The following is a 19,370-nucleotide window of genomic DNA, read 5'->3' as shown; positions in this document are numbered from 1 at the left end:
AGTTAAAATGCTGCTTGGGACACCCATATCCTATACTGAAGTGCCAGAGTTAAGATTCCCAGCTCAGCTAGATTCCCAATTCAGCTTCCTGTTAATGTGCAGTGGGTGTTAATGGTTAAGTGGTTGGGTCCCTGCCATTCATATGGGAAACCAGACTAAATTCTTGATTGCTGGTTTTGGCCTGACCCAGCCCAACTAGCTGCTGTAGGTCTTTGGGAAGCGATCCAGTGAATGGGGGATTTTCTTTCTCTCTCTGCCTCTCAAATAAAGTAATAATAATAATTAAAAAAAAAAACAGGGTTTTATATCCTTAATATATAAGGATCTTATGAAAATTGGAAGGAAAAACGTCCAACTAACTTAAAGAAAATGGGGTTGAGATATACTGTCTATGGCTGTTTTCATCTTCAATAGCAGAGTTCAGTAGTTACACCAGACACACTAGGGTCCATGAATCTAAGATATCTGGCCCTTTAGAAAGTGCTCTGTCAGGGCTGACACTGTGAACTAGTGGGCTAAGCCACTGCCTGCATTGCTAGCATCCTATATGGGTGCCAATTAAAGTCCCGGTTGCTCCTCTTCCAATCCAGCTCTCTGCTATGGCCAGGGAAAGCAGCGGAACATGGCCCAAGTGCTTTTAAATAAAATAAAATAAAATAAATAAAAGATGTTCTATCAACTCCTGCTTTAGACTATCAGCTTTGCTTTCCAAACGTAAAAATAAGGAAAACTGAAATTGACATTTATCTGCTGTTTTTACCATTTTTAGCTCTCTTAATTTTTTTAATAACTAGTGTACATTATGTGTTCATTTATTCACGGGTCGCCACATAGTGAATGAACAACACCTGTAGCCAGAAGTACAATAAAATTCACACATCATTCCAAACCTCAAAGCCTAGAATTATGCTATACAATAAGGTTTCTTTTTTATTTTTTAAGATTTATTTATTTATTTGAAAGGCAGAGTTATAGAGAGGCAGAGGCAGAGAGAGAGTAAGAGGTCTATCATCTGCTGGTTTACTCCCCAAATGGCTGCAATGGCTGGAGCTACACCAATCTGAAGCCAGGAGCCAGGAGCTTCTTAGGGCTCTCCCACATAGGTACAGGGGCCCAAAGGCTTGAACCATCTTCCACTGCTTTCCCAGGCCTTAGCAGAAAGCTGGATTGGAAGGGGAGCAGCCAGGAACTGAACCAGAGTCCATATGAGATGCCAGCACTGCAGGTGGTGGCTTTACCTGCTACGCCACAGTGCCAGCCCCACAATAGGGTTTCCACTGGCTATGGTGGTATCCAGAACCTGAAACATAGTTCTTTGTATCTGAGATGTGCTCAAAGTGTAAAATATACACTAGATTTTGGAGACTTAGTACAAAAATAATATAAAATATATCATTTAATAAGCTTCGTATTGGTTATATGTTGAAATGATATTCTTAATATGTTGGGTTAAATAAGAACACATTAAAATTAATTTCTCCTGCTTCTTTTCATTTTGAAATGTTCTAAACAAGATTCAAATTTATATATAAGAGGGTTCCAAAATGTTCATGTAAAATCCACATATCTTTTAATCCCTTTTTTCTATGAATGCTTTAAAGACTCTTCATATGTGGCTTACCTTATACTTATATTAACCAGTTTTCTTCAAGGTGATATGAGAGACAAGTATAACAAAACAGCAAGATAATGCCTAAGGTGAGGTAGGTGCAAAGCTCTAGGAGAATAAATCTAGAGATCTAATGTACAACAATGTGGACTCTAGATAACAAAATTGTACTGCATTTGGGATTCATGCTAAAACAGTAGATCTTGGCTGCTCTTGCCACAAACAAAGGGGTGGGGGGACAGTAACTAGATGAGACAATGCACATATTAATTTTTAACTATCTAAATGTATCTAATAACACTATGGACTATGATAAATACACACAATAGAATTTCTTTTTAAAAGAAAGCTCCAGGGCCGGCGCCGCAGCTCACTAGGCTAATCATCCGCCTTGCAGCGCCAGAACACAGGGTTCTAGTCCCAGTCGGGGCACCAATCCTGTCCCGGTTGCCCCTCTTCCAGGCCAGCTCTCTGCTGTGGCCAGGGAGTGCAGTGGAGGATGGCCCAAGTGCTTGGGCCCTGCACCCCATGGGAGACCAGGAGAAGCACCTGGCTCCTGCCATCAGATCAGCGCAGTGCGCCGGCTGCAGCGCGCCTACCGCGGCGGCCATTGGAGGGTGAACCAACGGCAAAAGGAAGACCTTCCTCTCTGTCTCTCTCTCACTGTCCACTCTGCCTGTCAAAAATTAAAAAAAAAAAAAAGAAAGAAAGCTCCAGAAGGGCTTGGAGAAAGAACAAAGTTAATTCACCCTGTAGCACAAAGGATGTCATGCCACAGAAACTGGGACCACAAAGAATTAAAATTACAACTTTGATAAATTATAAAGGTATGAGTTAGCTGGTACAGCACTGTGGAAGACAGTATGGAGATACCTCAGAATCCTGAATCTAGACCTAGCATATGACCCAACCATACCCAAGGAAATAAAATCAGCACATGAAAGAGTTATCTGTCCTCGCATGTTTATTGTAGCTCAATTTACAATAGCTAAGATATGGAATCAACCCAAATGCCCATCAACTGAAGACTGGATGAAGAAGTTATGGGACATGCACACCATGGAATACTACACAGCAGGTAGAAAGAAAAAAAGAAGAAAGAAAAAAAGGAAGGAAGGAAGGAAGGAAGGAAGCAAGGAGGGAGGGAAGAAAGGGAGGGAGAGAGGGAGGGAGGGGGAGGTATGTTTCTCTATCCACAATCACCCTGCAACAGCGTCCTGTAACAAACTGACAGAGAGCAGGCACCATTTTAGAAATGCGTAACAGTTGGGCCAGCTTGTGTCTCTGCCCAGCAACCAGCCAAGCAGAGACTCCTACATCTGGTGGGAAAAACAGATAGGGGGCTAGATGCTTGTGACTGTGGGAGGTTTGTGTGCCAGGACTGTGAAAACACTGAGGCTGCATGGGAGAACTCAGGGTATAGCTTGGACTTTGGCAGTCACTATGGGAGGCTCCACATGCTTAGTGCTCCCTGTTACCTGGTGAGGGACATTGCTGGGGAATCTGAGCTTACACTGAGGACTACAGAGATCCTTTGTGTGGTCCTTGTGGCAGAGCAGATGAATAATATACCCACTGGGGCAAGTGCCCAGGCATTAGTCTCCTTTTAGGAGAGGAGCTCAGCTGAGTCTATACCAACAGACAAGAACAAACCTCCCCTCTGATAAAAAAACAAAAAGAGAAAGATTTACCAAGCCAAACCTTGGTGTGTCACCTCAGACACACCCTTCACCCTGCAGAACTAAACAGAGCTCCTTGGCCACACCTAACACATGCCTCTAGGTATTCACTGAAAGCAAACACTCCACTAACCTACAGAGGAATAGTACAAAGATAAAAGATAAAAGCCACCACAGGGGGAAAAAAAAAAAAAAAAAAAAAAAACGAACCAACAAGTATCTCTACAAATACCAAACAATAAATGCACCAATTCAAGAAACAAGAAAAAGGAAGACAACATGATGCCCCCAAGGAACACAGCACTTCAATACTAGATTGTGAAGATCATGAAATTGAAGAAATGCCAGAAATGCAATTCAAAATATTGATCATAGGATTACTTAGAAGTAATCAGAAGCAAATGCATGAACTAATGAAATCATACATGACATGAAAGAAAAGTTCTCCCATGAAACTGAGATCTTAAAGAGAAATCAAAATGAAATCTTTGAAATGAAGAATTCAACAGAACAAATAAAAAATGCAGTGGAAAGCCTTAACAGAATTGATGAAGCAGAAGAATATCCAACTTAGAAGACAAAGCACAAGAAATTATACACTCAGACCAAACAAGAAATTAGAAATTTGCTTATGGCCTTGACTAAATAGTAACAGAAATTGTGGATTCAAAAGGCTTCCATAGCCTTGGCAGCTCATGTCAACAGCCTTGGGTGATCATTGATGTCATACATAAGAGTGTTAATTGTTAAATTAACAACAGGAGTCACTCTCCACTTACTTTCCATGTAGGACCTCTGTCCTAAATGAGTCATATTATGAAAATTAACTGTAAAACTTGTTCTCAAACAGTTTTATGTGTGTGTGTATGCAAATTGTTGAAATATTTATTTAGAATAGTTTGTCTTCTGTGTATAAAGTTCACTGAAAATCAATCTTAATGGAGAATGGGATGGGGATGGGAAAGGCAAGAGGAGGTAGGGTGTGAGTGGGGGTGGTAGGTGGTTATGGGGGGAAGAATCACTATATTCCTAAAATTGTACTTATGAAATTTGTACTCCTTAATAAAAGGTTTCTTTGGAAAAAAAAAAAAAAAAGCAGATTCTAATAAGTTATTCAGCCCCTGCACCCATCCACCTCTGCTTTCCAGGTCATTAACAGGGAGCTGGATCTGAAGTGGAGTTTTTTCATTGTGCACATTTTTCATGAACTTTTTGAAGACCCCTGTATGACTGGATTTCAAAAAATCTTTTGCATCAAAATATTTACCTTTTAATTCCATTTTCCACAAACTTTGCAAAATACCTCTGTATTTTATGTGTTTTCATGTTTATATTTACATCAAACAGAATCTTAGAAATACTTAATGAGTCTAAATATTTAGTATGACCATATACTTTTAGTGTGTCAAGTAAATATTTAAAATGCATATGATAAATCATTTAAAAAAAAAACTCAACAGATACTAAATACAATGAAATCTGTTAATATTCTGACTTTGTGTCTAGGTGCCTATAATGTTATTTGTAATCCCTAGGAGGTTCTTCTACCCATTCATCTAAATTTTTCCTGTCATTCTTTTAGAGCTCAACAAGTATTAGCTCAGCCAGAAAATTTTCCCTGACCTTCTAGACCAGGCCAAGTCCTCTGTTATACTCTCTCATAGCATACTGTAATTCTCTCATAATTGCAGTTACATAATAGTGTAACTGTTTGCTTAATATCTCTTAGCACTGTAAGGTCTTTAAGAATAACAGTTTATCCATGTTATTTTCTATTTTATCCCTACAGACAAGGATGATGTTTTACAAAATATAAACAAACAAATAATTATAGAATATTTGTTAGAAGAATTTTCTGACTAAATAATTTTGTTCTGGCTAAATGTTTACTTAAGAGGCATGTAAACCTCCTAGCAGTTAAGATACCTGCTTCCCACATCAGAGTACCTGGGTTCATTTCCTGGTTTTATCTCCTGATTACAGCTTTATGCTAATGCAGAATCTGAGAGTTGGTCAGTGATGACACAAGTAATTGGGTTCCTACTACCCACCTGGGAGATCTGGATCAAGTTCCTGGCTCCTGGCTCTGGCCAGCTCAGCCTCAGCTTTGTCTGGCATTTGGAGAGTGAAACAGCAGATAGAAGCACTTTAGCACACACACTCTCTCCCTCTTTCTCCCTCTCTGTGTATGTGTGTGTGTCTGCCTTTCAAATATAATAAACAATTTTTAAAATATATTTACTTAAAATATTATTGTTAGAAACTAACTACTATGTTAACAGAACAGCTGTGTTGCTGTTTCCCCATTTTTCTTCTGATAAGGAATTACAATTCTGTTAAAATGATTCAAACAGTGTGGAAAATTTTCCTTTTAAGAATCATTACTAGGGTGCCAGTGCTTTGGTATAGCAGGTAAAACTACTGCCTGCAACACTGGCATCCCATATGGGTACCGGTTCAAGATGTGGCTGTTCCACTTTCTGATCCAGTTCCCTGCTAAAGTGCCTGGGAAAGCAGTGGAAGATGACCCAACTGCTTGGGCCCCTGCACCCACATGGGAGACCTAGAATATATTTCTGACTCCTGGCTTTGGCCTGGCTCAGCCCTGGCCATTGTGGCCATTTTGGGGAATAAACCAGCAGGTGGGAAATCTGTCTCTCTCTCTCTCTTTCTCTATAACTTTTGACTTTGAAATAAATAAATAAATCTTACTAAATAAGTTACCAAGACAACTAATTTGTTTCACCTAGCATTATACGTCTTAGAAAATATTGATACTGTTTAAACACGTTATTTTTTAAATGACAGCAAGCAGTGAAATAGAGATCAACAAATAACATTTAAAATGAAAGTACTGAAGGGGTTAAAATGCCACTTGGGATGCCCACATCTTCTATCAGAGCTTCAGTCCCAGTTCTATTTCTGGTCTAGCTTCTGGCTAATGTGCATCCTGGGAGGCAGAAGGTGATGGTTCAAGTATTTGGTTTCCTGCCATCCAAGTATGAGACCTGGATAGAGACTGAGCTCCTGCTTCAGCCTGGCCCAACCCTGGCTGTTACAGGCATTTGAGGAGTGAAAACAGTAGATGAAAGGTCTTTTTGTCTCTGTCTCTCTGCCTTCAAATAAAAATAAATAAATAAAATTTTTAAAGTACCTCTGAAAGCTTTAGAAGTATTTTCAGGGGCAAGCATTTGGTCTAATGGTTTTAGATGCACACATCTCATATCGGAATGCCCAGATTTGCTCCTGATCCCAGCTACCTGCTAATGCTGACCCAGAGAGGCAACAGTGATGGTCCAAGTAATTGGGTTCCTGCCAATTATAGGAGACCTGGATTAAGTTTCCAGCTCCCAGCCTCAGGTTGGCCCAGCCCCAGCTCTTGTGGGCCATTTGGGGAACGAACCAGAAGATGGGAACTCTGTTTGTGCCCAGCTCTCATGCTCTCTCTCTCCCTGCCTCTCAAATAAATAACTAGTTAAATTTTAAGTCTTAACCTCTTTAAAAAAAATACACAGAGCAATTTCACATTACAGCACCAAAGTTACCAAAGACAATGAAAGGGTAAATAATCACAGTAGGCATTGAAATAAGAATAACAGCTACTGCTTACAAGCTTACAAGTATTTTATTTAATTCTCATTTTATTTTTCTGAAAAACGAGTAGAGAATAACTGAAACTGCTTTGGTACTCAGCAAAATAATATATAAAAATATTATTTGTAGCAGACATTTATTATTTTTCCAACTAGCCAGCTCTCTTTCACACCACCTTACTTCTTGATGGAACTACTTATCTCTGCAACAATTTCTATGGTCCTGCAAGGATTGCCAATGTAGTATCCTTTTTTTCCCCCCTAGCCATGGAGTGGTGCTTGTGATCAGGCTGAGCCAAAAATCTTACCACATTTTCCTCAACACAATGATTAACACAAGGAGTGGGCACACAATCCAGTCTGGGCCAGAGATCTTTCTAAAATATTTTTGATATCAGAAGTGGGAGAAGGGGGTTTCTTCCACATGGTTAATAAAGTAAGCTTAATCTTAGAACTGTGAGCCTCCTGGACAGAACTGAGCCAAAAGAGGATAGACAGAAAGGGAAAAAGCATTTTAGTGATCTGTTATTCGCTGGATTCAGAAAATCCTAGCAGTAGTTTCAGTGCTTGCTTTGCCTTGGCTTAGGTATATCATAAATCACTCCTTGCCCTTCTTTTTGCTTACCCAGATTGAGAAAAGTCATTTATAATTAAGAAGTCCTAACACCAACCCATATCCTTTAGGCATCACAAAATAAATACAAAAATAATTTATTTTTAAGAAATAATGTAACTTCTTTTTAAAAGTCTCACTCATAAGTCTAAGTAATATTATATATTCTCAACTCTCCCTTTCGCCTACAATTTTAAATATATATAAATCACTTTTTAAAGGAATACAGTGTACATGCACTCTTAAATTTCGTTTTGGTTTCGTTTTTATACTATGGATTATTTCTTCAACTTTATACCTTCCAACCTTCCTACATTACTTTAAATTTTAACCACATTTTCTTTATTTCAAATTCAATTTTTGTATCTTATTATTCTTTTCATAACAGTAATGATACTGATGTTTCATATTCCATTTAAAATTTATTGGTCTTCAGCATTAACAATATTTCTTACAGAATTTTTTTGTTTGCTTTCACTGTATGTTTTTCATATGGAAGGCATTCTTCAAATGTTTGATGATTCTTGGCTATCCATTAATATTTAAAAATAAAACCATAATCAGATAACTGGGATCTCAATAAGCATGTCTGGAGTTTCTTGACTTAAGAGAGTTTTTCTTTGGGGTAATTAAGTGATTAGCTAGCTTTCTCAACAAGGAACCCTTAAATGCCAGAATGCAAAGGTCATTGCTTCAGCATCATTTAATTTCTTTGGAAGAAAAAAAAGTAGGGGCCAGCACTGTGGCACAGAGGTTTAAAGCCCCAGTGCCAACATCCCATATGGGTGCCTATTGAAGTCCCAGCTGCTCCACTTCCAATCCAGCTCTCTGCTATGGCCTGGGAAAGCAAAGAAGATGGCCCAAGTCCTTGGGTCCCCGTGCCCATGTGGGAGACCCAGAGGAAACTCCTGGCTCCTGGCTTAGGATCAGCTCATTTCTGGCCGTTGCTGTCATTTGGGGAGTGAAACAGCGGATGCAAGACCTCTCTCTTTCTTAGGCTCTCCTCTCTCTGTAACTATGTCTTTCAAATAAATAAAATAAATCATTTAAAAAAAAGTAGTTTAACTGTTCCCACATGCAACTATGGTCCTAAAGCCTGGTGACTGTCCTGAATGGAAAAATTACAATTAATTCCTTTATCTGCACTCTCCTTAGTTATTTCATTCTTTATTCTCAAGTTTGTACTTTGCATGTTCAAAGTCTATACCTCTCTTTCTCTGTCTTTATAACACTGCCTTTCAAATAAATAAATCCTAATAAGGGCGGCAGGATGGGGGTGGGGGGTGTTGCAGCACAGCATGTTAAGTGGCCACCTGAGATGCCAGCATCCTATATGAATGCTGGTTCAAGTCCCAGCTGCTCCACTTACAATCCAGCTCCCTGCTAATACACACCAGAAAGTAGCAGAAGGTGGCCCAAGTACTTGGGCCCCTGCCACCCCAGTGGGAGACTGGGAAGAAGTTCCAGGCTCCTGGCTTCAGCCTGGCCCAGCCCTGGCACCCCCAGTTGTCTGGGGAGTGAACCAGTGGATGGATCTCTCTCTCTCTCTCTCTAATAACTATAACTCTGCCTTTCAAATGAGTAATGGGGCCGGCACTGTGATGTAGCCACCACCTGCAATGCCGGCATCCCATATGGGTGCTGGTTCAAGTCCCAGCTACTCCTCTTCCTATCCAGCTCTCTGCTTAAGCCTGGGAAAACAGTAGAAGATGGCCCTTGGGTCCCTCCACTAGTGTGGGAGGCCCAGAAGAAGTTCCCGATTTCTGGCTTCAGATTGGCCCAGCTCTAGCCACTGCAGCCATTTGGGGAGTAAACCAGGGGATGGAAGACCTCTTTCTCTGTCTCTCTCTCTGCCTCTGCCTCTCTGTAACTCTGCCTTTCAAATAAATAAATAAATCTTTTTTTTTTTTTAAATGCGTAAGTAAATCTTAAAGTCTGCACCTCCTAGGGTGGGGGAAACCACGGTAGACAGGCTCCTTCCTATCTTACAAGACAGAAAATAACTTTGTTTTTCCTATTAGTCTGTTTTAAAAGCTGTTTTACAAAAAAGTGTGTATATACATACAAATAAATAAAACAAGAGTTTCACAAATAATAGTTTAAAAATATGAGATGTCGAGAGCGGCAAGATGGCGGAATAGGAAGGGCGCACATTGATAGTTCGTCAAGACACACGTTAATAAAAGTGGAGATACTGCAGGGTCAAGGAAGAGTAGGGGATGAAACAGCAGAGGAAACTCTTCCGGAACTAGTGACTCACAGTGGACCTGCGTGGAGAGTGTGGGAGCCCAAGTTCGGGACACCAGCGGCAGACTAAACGCACCAGTGCTGGAACGCGAGCTGTGTGGAATTACTTCCCTTTTGAATCAGAAAAAAAAAAAAAGAAAGAAAAAGAAAGAAAGAAAGAAAGAGAGATTTCCCACACCTAACCTGGGAGTGTCATCTTTGACACACCCTCAACCCTGAGGAACCAAACACAGCTCTCAGGCCACACTCATCTCAAGCCTCTAAGGCTCCACTGAAAGCAGACAGTCCACTTAATATAGAGCCATAGTGTAACAAGAAAAAACACCACAGTGAAGAAACCAAATATCTCCAACATGCCAAACAACAAACGCAAAAACCGAGGTAACAAGAACAAGGAAGAAACTATGACGCCCCCAAATGAAAAAGACACCCCAATTCAAGATTATGAAGATGATGAAATAGAAGAAACGCAAGAAGCGGATCTCAAAAAATTGATAAGAACATTAAGAAGTTCTCAGAAACAAATTCTTGAACTACAGAAATCCTTAATGGACAAGATAGAAAATCTCTCGCACGAAAATGAAATATTAAGGAGGAATCAAAATGAAATGAAACAACTAGTAGAACAAGAAACTGTGATAGTGACGAGAAATCATAATGAAATGAAGAATTCAATAGATCAAATGACAAACACATTAGAGAGCCTTAAAAACAGAATGGGCGAAGCAGAAGAGAGAATATCAGACTTAGAAGACAGAGAACAAGAAAGGAAACAGGCAAACCAAAGAAAAGAAGAAGAAATTAGAAATCTAAAAAATATTGTCGGGAATCTACAGGATACTATTAAAAAACCTAACATTCGGGTTCTAGGAGTTCCTGAAAGCATGGAGAGGGAGAATGGATTAGAAGGCATTTTCAGTGAGATACTAGCAGAAAATTTCCCAGGTTTGGAGAAGGACAGAGGCATCTTAGTACAGGAAGCTTATAGAACCCCTAATAAACATGACCAAAAGAGATCCTCACCACGACATGTTGTAATCAAACTTACCACAGTGAAACATAAAGAAAAGATTCTAAAAGGTGCAAGAGAGAAACGTCAGATTACTCTTAGAGGATCTCCAATTAGACTCACAGCAGACTTCTCATCAGAAACCCTACAAGCTAGAAGGGAATGGCGAGACATAGCCCAGGTACTAAGAGAGAAAAACTGCCAGCCCAGAATATTATATCCTGCAAAGCTCTCATTTGTGAATGAAGGTGAAATTAAGACTTTTCATAGCAAACAGAAACTGAAAGAATTTGTTGCCACTCATCCTGCCCTGCAAAAGATGCTTAAAGATGTGTTACACACAGAAACACAGAAACATGGTCACCAACATGAAAGAAGGTAAAGGAAGGTAACCTCACAGCAAAAGATCACAGGAAGCTCAATTTCTCTTTGACATAGAATTAAACTCTGATGCTCTGTTAAAGCAATGTGTTAAAGTAATCTCTTATGTTCTCTCGATGTCGTTAAATTCTAATTGTTCAAAAACAGCTGAATTTTTATTAAGAGCTATGGGTTATTTAAATATGTGCTTATTTTCAAAGATTTGAATAATCACCTTGTAACAATGATCAAATTTGGTCTATGTTATGTCATGATTTTAAGGAATCTTATTTCAACCAGATATTTTGGATTTTGAGCCTTCTTGTATTCTTGACAGGCATTCAAAAAATCAAAGTTTCAAACAATCTGGACTCTAAAATTTCCAGTAAATCCTGGACTTTGGTTTTTCCAGTTTGGGCCCAACTAAAAAAATCGAAAGACCTATGTCTCTCATCTTATAGAGACACCAACTAATCAGGCTATTTGGATTATATTAGAAGGACTGTCAAGATGTGATGTGGTACCAAACTTTAAGTTTCTATAATGGAAAATGCTATTAATACAAATGTTTGAGAATTAAAAAGTCTAATGATTTTGTGTTACTAGACATGATAGTTATCTTAATGAGAAAGCCCAGAGGCCTAAAGGGTTAAATACTTGTAAAATCCTACAGGTGCTTTCAAAAATACTGTGAAGTAAGCAAGTGCCTCTTGTTGGTTGATGAGTTTATAATTTTAAACATGGCGACTTAAAGTCTTTTGTCATCGACAGTTATATATGATTCGCTGCTCATAAAACTAAAGTGTTGTTGGTTCTGTGTTTAGCTGTCCTCCTATAGGTTCCTATGGACGTTTTCCAGCCACTTCTATTGTATTCAGTACTTTGGGATGGCTCTGTAAACAGATGAAGCCAATAATGTATTAACAGTACCAACTGAGAGAAAGTATGGTTAATTGAGGTTACTAAAAACAAAAAGCAATTCAAATCAATTGGCAATCTACAAAAAGAGTTAAAGATTTTAAAAGCTATTATTAAAATTGCTATATTGGTCTACTATGCTATGTTATATGTGTGTACATATTGTATGTCCACATGGGGAAATTTTATTAAGAGTTTTATTTTAAATGGCTTATAGATAAGATTGTCCATAAATTTAAGCTGCTAAAATCAAAGATACATTTCAATTTGTGTGACCTGAATCTGTGTATCATATGTTTTAAACTTGTTGGTAGAAAGAAACTAAAAACATTTTATATGGTTGTGCTTAAGTTTACTGGTTAAACAAACTACACCATGTTAAATATTTAAGAGGTGTTTTCAAATACATGATTCTTAAAATTTATAGAAGGCATTGGACCTTCTGGTAAATGTTTTCTTAAGTTGTTATCTAATGGTTGAAATGGTTTGCTAAGTATTCATGTGATATTGCTATTGTCAGCAAGCGATCTAGGACTTGTTCCCTCATTTCTCTATCCTAAGCCCAACTTGTTCTTTCATTTCTCTATTCTCTTCAAGGTAGGAAACTAATTCTATTATGAAGGAATCTGTAGGATGCACAATTTAATCTTTAGACCTTATAAAAGAGATGGCTAACATTTTTCTGTAATAGCATAGCCAAAATAAGAACTTAAATAATAATCTCATAGCTAGATTCACTTCGCCATCAGCGAAGTAAACAGTAAGTAGAAAAAACCTCCCTTTCAGACCAAAGGGAAACAAAGTTTTAAAGTGAGAATATAATTTTCCTCATGGGCATTGTCTACCTTAGAAAAACTACTACAGAACATGCCTGTGACTATAGACTTGTAGTTCAGGCCACTGAAGATTAGAGATGGGACTTGGCCACTCCCTTGACTTGCATCCTCTGGTCTGCTTTAACACAAACCAGGAGGAAAAGAAAGCTAGGCATCAGAAGCAATGGGTGGCAGGCCTATTAATGGCTGATCTGTACAGTGATCTGCCCTCAAGGAGACCCAACAGGCCAGTCCACTGCAGTGGCTTTCAATGTGGTAAGCTTGGGCTTCAGCAGAAGTCAGCTTGTGAAGAGCCCTGGCAGCTCTGCCAAGAGTTGGATCACTGGAAATGGACCTGCCCTGGAGTCGAAGGATGCCCAGGTCAGAGCCACAGATCTTATTGGCCCTAAGCTGAAAAGCCCTTCACTCAGCCCAACTTCCAAAGTGACCACTGCAGCTGAGGGGATGGTCAAGTAGGGTCAGCAACATTCCAGGCAGAACGGTAAATTTCTTGTTAGAGATGCCACCTGCCTTCACCTGGCCAGCTCTCCTCCCAGGCCAGCCAAGTAATGAAAGTCAACAGAGTGCCTTCCCCTAGGAGGTTCACACCTCCCTTAGGATATACCCCATGTGAAGAGATAGATAGTTCTGGGCCTCTTAACTTACAAGGCCTAAAGCCCACCAGATTATTATCAAACCCCTTCTATCAGGTTCTATTTGCCTCTCAATCAGAAAACTTAATTGTAGCTTAGACAGCACCTTTCTTAGCTCCTCTAATAATGACTCTGTCCTTTGTTGTAGACCCTGTCTAGCACACTTGGGCCTCATTCCTTTGTAATCATAACCTCTACCACCAATGGCTCTACTCCAAAACTGTGTGTACTGATGGTCCTCTTCCCCACTTAATGCTGTATAATTGTTCAGACCTGGTTAATGCCACTCTTAGGATCATTGGTTACTATCCTCACTCTGTCTTTTATGACCTCGTCTAAATATGATCAGAGTCAGCGAACTTGGAAGGCTTCCATAGCCTTGGCAACTCATGACGAGAGCCTAGGGTGGTTACTGGCGCCATAAACTAGAGTGTCAATTTGTTGGGTCAACAACAGGAGTCACTGTGCACTTGCTCCTCATGTGGGATCTCTGTCCTTAATGTGCTGTACATTTTGATTTAATGCTATAACTAGTACTCAAACAGTATGTTTCACTTTGTGTTTCTATGTGGGTGCAAACTGTTGAAATCTTTATACTAAATTGATCTTCTGTATATAAAGAGAATTGAAAATGAATCTTGATGTGAATGGAAGGGGAGAAGGAGCAGGAGAGGGGAGGGTTGCGGGTGGGAGGGAAGTTAAGGGAGGGGGAAGCCATTGTAATCCATAAGCTGTACACTGGAAATTTATATTCATTAAATAAAAGTTAAAAAAAAAAAACAATTAAAAAAAATATGAGATGTACTCTGATATTTTCTATTGCAATTTGTAAGGGTGATAAATTATTTTATAACCCACTGTTGTGGAATGAGTACAATCTGACGCCAAAACAAACAAACAACAGATGAAACTGCGACTTGACTTGTTCTGCTATGTTTAAATTACCACTCTTCTATCTGCCTTTTGTCCCTCATAAAATTCTGGAAATCTTTGATTCTCTGATGACCCTTCTCTTTTTTCTTTTCAGTGTATTTCTTTCCATTACTTAACTGTAATTTTAGTGAGTTCATTGGACAACAAAATGGATAAGCACAAGTGCCCAGTTTGTAATATTTAATTTGAAGTCTTCTACAAGCATTTCTAAAAACCAGGAATTTCCTAACCTATTTCTGGACAGCCTTAAGGTCCCTGTAGCCTCAACTGCTGTGCTCTGAGGCTTACCATTAGAGCTCGCCCAGGCAATTTGGAGAATGAGAAAGGAAAGAAAGGTACTTGTAGTGACCAGAAGAATCTGTATCACAATTCCATTTAACTCTAAAACTAAAAATATAGGGGAGTGTTTGGCATAGTGGTTAACACATGGTTTGGTTCACCCACGTCCTACATCAGAGTCCTGAGTTTGAGAGTTGGCTTCGCTTCAGATTCCACTTTCCTGCTAATCTGTACTCTGGGAGGCAGCAGGTAACAGCTTGAGTACTTGGTTCCCTAACATCCATGTGGAAAACCCACACTGAATTCCTAGCTCCTAGCTCTGGCCTGTCCAAGCTCCACCTATTTATGGGCATTTGGGGAATTAACTACGAGATGGAAAACCTGTCTGTCTCTGCTTTCTTTGTCTCTCTGCCTTTCAAATAAATAAAAATAAGCTAAAATAAAAAGATTCTTATGAAAGTAAAATAAAATCATGGTTAAATGTTCAAAATTAAATCTAAATAAGTATGTGAGAAAATAAAAATTCCTTAAAGGGAAGACTTTAAGAAAGTTTCTTCCTCAGAAAAAATGATCTCAACTGGATTCTTAAATACATTAAGAAAAAGAATATGTTTATAAAAAGTAAAGAGTACTTACACAGCAAGACTACTCAAAACATATTGTACGTGCTCACATTCATCTGGGAATGATGCACTGGCTGATGTAAAACAACAAAGTGCAGTCTGGAGAACTTGAAGCTGTGGCAAAGGGACCTGCCATCTTCCAGCATAATCTTCTACTACCTGAAAGAGAAGCAATCCAAAAAGAACATTACATAAAGAAATAGGGATAATTCATCAGAAACATAATTCATCAGAAAACATTTTAGAACCATCAACTTTTATAAAAATGTTAATTATGATCTCTTATATGCAACACTGCCATATTAAAGCAATTAACTTTACTAACAAAATCTACCATATAAAACTGGCCTACAGGCAAAATAATTTGGCCTGCCACCTGTTTTTGCACAATTATGAGCTAAGAATGGGTTCTGTATTTTTAAAATGTTGAAAAAATGTCATTTTATGATTGTGAATATTTGAAATTCAAATTTTTATGTCTATAAATAAAGTTTTATTGGAACATTGGTACATTCAGTTATATATCATCTATGGTTGCTCTCCTGCTACAACAAGCCAAGTTCAGTTGTGACAGAAACCATATGGTTACCAGACCTATAATATTTAACATTTGTTCCTTTACAGAAATTTATTGACTACTAATATAAAAATTGAGAAAACTAGGGAGGAATGCAAAAGCCAAGGACACTCAGAGTACAAAGGACTTTACACACTCATCACTTCTTTTTGGAGACAATTTCTCAATGATCACTCATATTTCTACAATTATTCAAGAAGCTCTGATTACCTTCATCCAAAGATATTTACAATAAACACCTTGAGAAATACAGATGATGTCTCCCTCCACAGCAGTAAGCCTGTTTACTATCTAGTATAAAAAAAACAGTGTCTTCCTCTGTGGCAGTCAAGTACACATACCTGTAGATCAACATAAAAAATGAGGACTACTTAGGCTTGGGGTTCCTCTGGTGTGACAAAAACCTACAGTATAACATCCACTTGGGGGCCAGCACTGTGGTGTAGTGAGCTAAGTATCCAATACAGGCACTGGTTTGTGTCCCAGCTACTTCTCTTCTGATCCAGCTCTCTACTATGGCCTGAGAAAGCAGTGGAAGATGGCCCAAGTACCTGGACCCCTGCACCTACATGGGAGACATGGAGGAGGTTCCTGCCTCCTGGCTTCAGATCGGCCCAGTTCCAGCAGTTGTGACCATTTGAGGAGTGAACCAGCAGATGGAAGACATCTCTCTCTCTCTCATTTTTTCTCTCTCTCTCTCTCTGCCTCTGCCTCTCTGTAACTCTGCCTTTTGAATAAATAAATCAATATTTAAAAAAAAAAAAAAAGAGAGGAAAAAAAACCCACTTGGGCCATTCGCATAAACTAAGACCCATGGGACAAGAACCACTGTGAACATGAAAGCTCATGCTCTTGCTGTGCAATGATTAAGAAGCAAAAGAGTTTAAGTATGTCAGTAATAATAAAAGAAAGACTACCAGAAGCCAGCCTAAAAAAGTACATGGTGAATAAAGTTGGAACAGTCTGAGTAACAAAATAATGTTAGTATTGGACTTCAATCTATAGAGTCAATTAAATATATGTAAGTCCATACTGATACAAATAAATAAATAAATGTTAAAGTGAGACAGCTCTTCATTACACTGGATCCCAATTAGTAAAAATAAAAAGAAAGAGAAAAAGAGAAGGCCGGCACCGCGGCTCACTTGGCTAATCCTCCCCTGTAGCGCTGGCACTCCGGGTTCTAGTCCCAGTTGGGGCACCGCATTCTGTTCCAGTTGTTCCTCTTCCAGTCTAGCTCTCTGCTGTGGCCTGGGAGTGCAGTGGAGGATGGCCCAAGTGCTTGGGCCCTGCACCCGCATGGCAGACCAGGAGGAAGCACCTGGCTCTTGGCTTCAACTCGGCGCAGCACGCCAGCCGTGGCAGCCATTTGGGGAGTGAACCAATGGAAAAAAGAAGAACTTTCTCTCTCTCTCTCTCACTGTCTAACTCTGGCTGTCCAAAAAAAAAAAAAAAAAAAAAAAACTGCTGAGTTTCAGCTATTTAGTTCAGTACTCATATGACAACTGAAACATCCTTGGATATAGCAATACAAATAAAATGTTACATATGTGGGAGCCAGCACTGTGGCACAGCAGGTTAAATAAAGCCTTGGCCTGAAGCACCGGCATCCCACATGTGAGCCGGTTCTAGTCCATGCTGTTCCTCTTCAGATCCAGCTCTCTGCTATGGCCTGGGAAAGCAGTGGAAGATGGCCCAAGGTCTGCACCCACGTGGGAGACCCAGAAGAAGCTCCTGGCTCCTAGCTTTGGATTGGCACAGCTCTAGCCATTGTGGCCATCTGAGGAGTGAACCAGCGGATAGAAGACCTCTCTCTGTGTCTCTACCTCTCTCTGTAACTCTGTCTTTCAAATAAATAAAATAAATCTTTTAAAAAAAGTTACATATGTGAAGACATACTTGAGGATTCATTATTTTTGCAATTTTCCATGAAGAAAGAAGATAAAACGTGAATCAAAAAAGAGAAGATTACCTGTCATTTTGACCTTTTCTAACTAGACAATCATATAAAGAAAATCTAAAATTAAAGTAATATTTAAAAAAAAACAATAAAATGATTTAAAATCAGATTCTTTTTTTTTTCTTTAAAGATTTTCTTTATTTATTTAAGGGGTTGAGTTAGAGACAGAGTGAGTTAGAGACAGAGACAGAGAGAGAGAAAGGTCTTCCATTCAAGTGGCAGCAATGGCCAGAGCTTAGCTGATCCAAAGTCAGAAGCAAGGAGCTTCTTCCCAGTGTCCCATGTGGGTGCAGGGACCCTGTCATTTGGGCCATCTTCCACTGCTTTCCCAGGCCATTTGCAGGGAACTGGATTGGAAGTAGAGCAGCTGGGACTCAAACGGATGCCCGTATGGGATGTTGGCACAGCAGGCAGAGGCTTAGCCTAATATGCCACAGCATAGGCCCCTGAAAGCAGATTCTAATAAGTTAGAAGTTGTTCGGAATATGCAAAGAACATAATCTATAGTAGCAAGAAACTCACTATTTAAGTTGATATTTCTACAACAGTAAGGTCTTTAATAGGGTCTATGAAAAAATAATAAGACTAACCCTTTACAAACTGGGAAATAGAGTAAATATACCTAAATCTTAGTATCCCATATATCCATCAGTTCAAATTTGAAGTTATCAAATTATGTAAACAAAACATGTAACAGATCAATTATAAGGCAGCTATCACATATATTATAGTCTCTTCCCTAGATTAAATATGTTATCCTTCCAGCCATCTAAACTGTTTCCCGAGTCTCTAAAATTTTAAGTTCTTATCAGCATATCCTGTCCATGCTCCAAATTGTTCATGTTCCTGTTAGATACAGTTCCCAAAATAAAACATAGGATCCAGCCAACTCCACCCAAACTATGGCTTCCATTTTATGAGCATATGATTATATTAATGCAGCTTTAGGTTACTGTAGCTTTTATTGATTTTGAGTCAGCAAAATTTCAAACAAATTTCCACTAAATCACTGATCTTACATCCCAATAAGTTTTTGTTTATTTTTTTAAAAAATGCACGTTAATCCTCACTACTCTTCCCATTCTTAGTGTGAGCCCAAACCTCCAGTCCTGCATCTCTAGCCAATAACTTAGTTTTTCCTCAAAGTTTGTATTATCTATAAATCTGAAAAGGAGGTTTTTCATGTTACCACCAAAGTTATACACAGCAGAATTCACTTACAGATATATAATAGAGCCAAGTTCAGAACCTTCAGATATACATTAAGAACCATTAAGCATTATCCTTTCGGCAGGAGTATTCAATTACTAAAACTAATCCATCCCCCTATTTCTCAATCTGAGAATACCATGAGAAATTTTGTAGGAAAAAAAAAAAAAAAACTATGGTGAACTCCATAGATGTTCCAAGATGGCAGATAGGGAAGGAGCTTACTGCTCTAGCCCAGGAGATGACAGTTTATAAAAAGTGGAGAGAGTGTAGTCTCAGGGAAGAAGAGTTAG

General features: G+C 39.0%; 1 protein-coding gene across 1 annotated transcript in view; it reads right to left on the bottom strand.

Moving 5' to 3' along the window:
- The window catches only part of ZNF654 (zinc finger protein 654), a 106,951-nt gene that overhangs the window by 62,285 nt on the left and 25,296 nt on the right, over positions 1 to 19,370 (bottom strand). Inside the window, exon 2 of the mRNA XM_062206692.1 lies at positions 15,345 to 15,490. Within this exon, the coding sequence (XP_062062676.1) occupies positions 15,345 to 15,490 (146 nt within the window). The remainder of the gene's footprint in view (positions 1 to 15,344; positions 15,491 to 19,370) is intronic.

The sequence above is a fragment of the Lepus europaeus genome, chromosome 2 (genome assembly GCF_033115175.1).
Source record: "Lepus europaeus isolate LE1 chromosome 2, mLepTim1.pri, whole genome shotgun sequence".
Lineage (NCBI taxonomy): Eukaryota > Metazoa > Chordata > Mammalia > Lagomorpha > Leporidae > Lepus > Lepus europaeus.
This window is presented reverse-complemented; position numbering and strand designations above follow the sequence as displayed.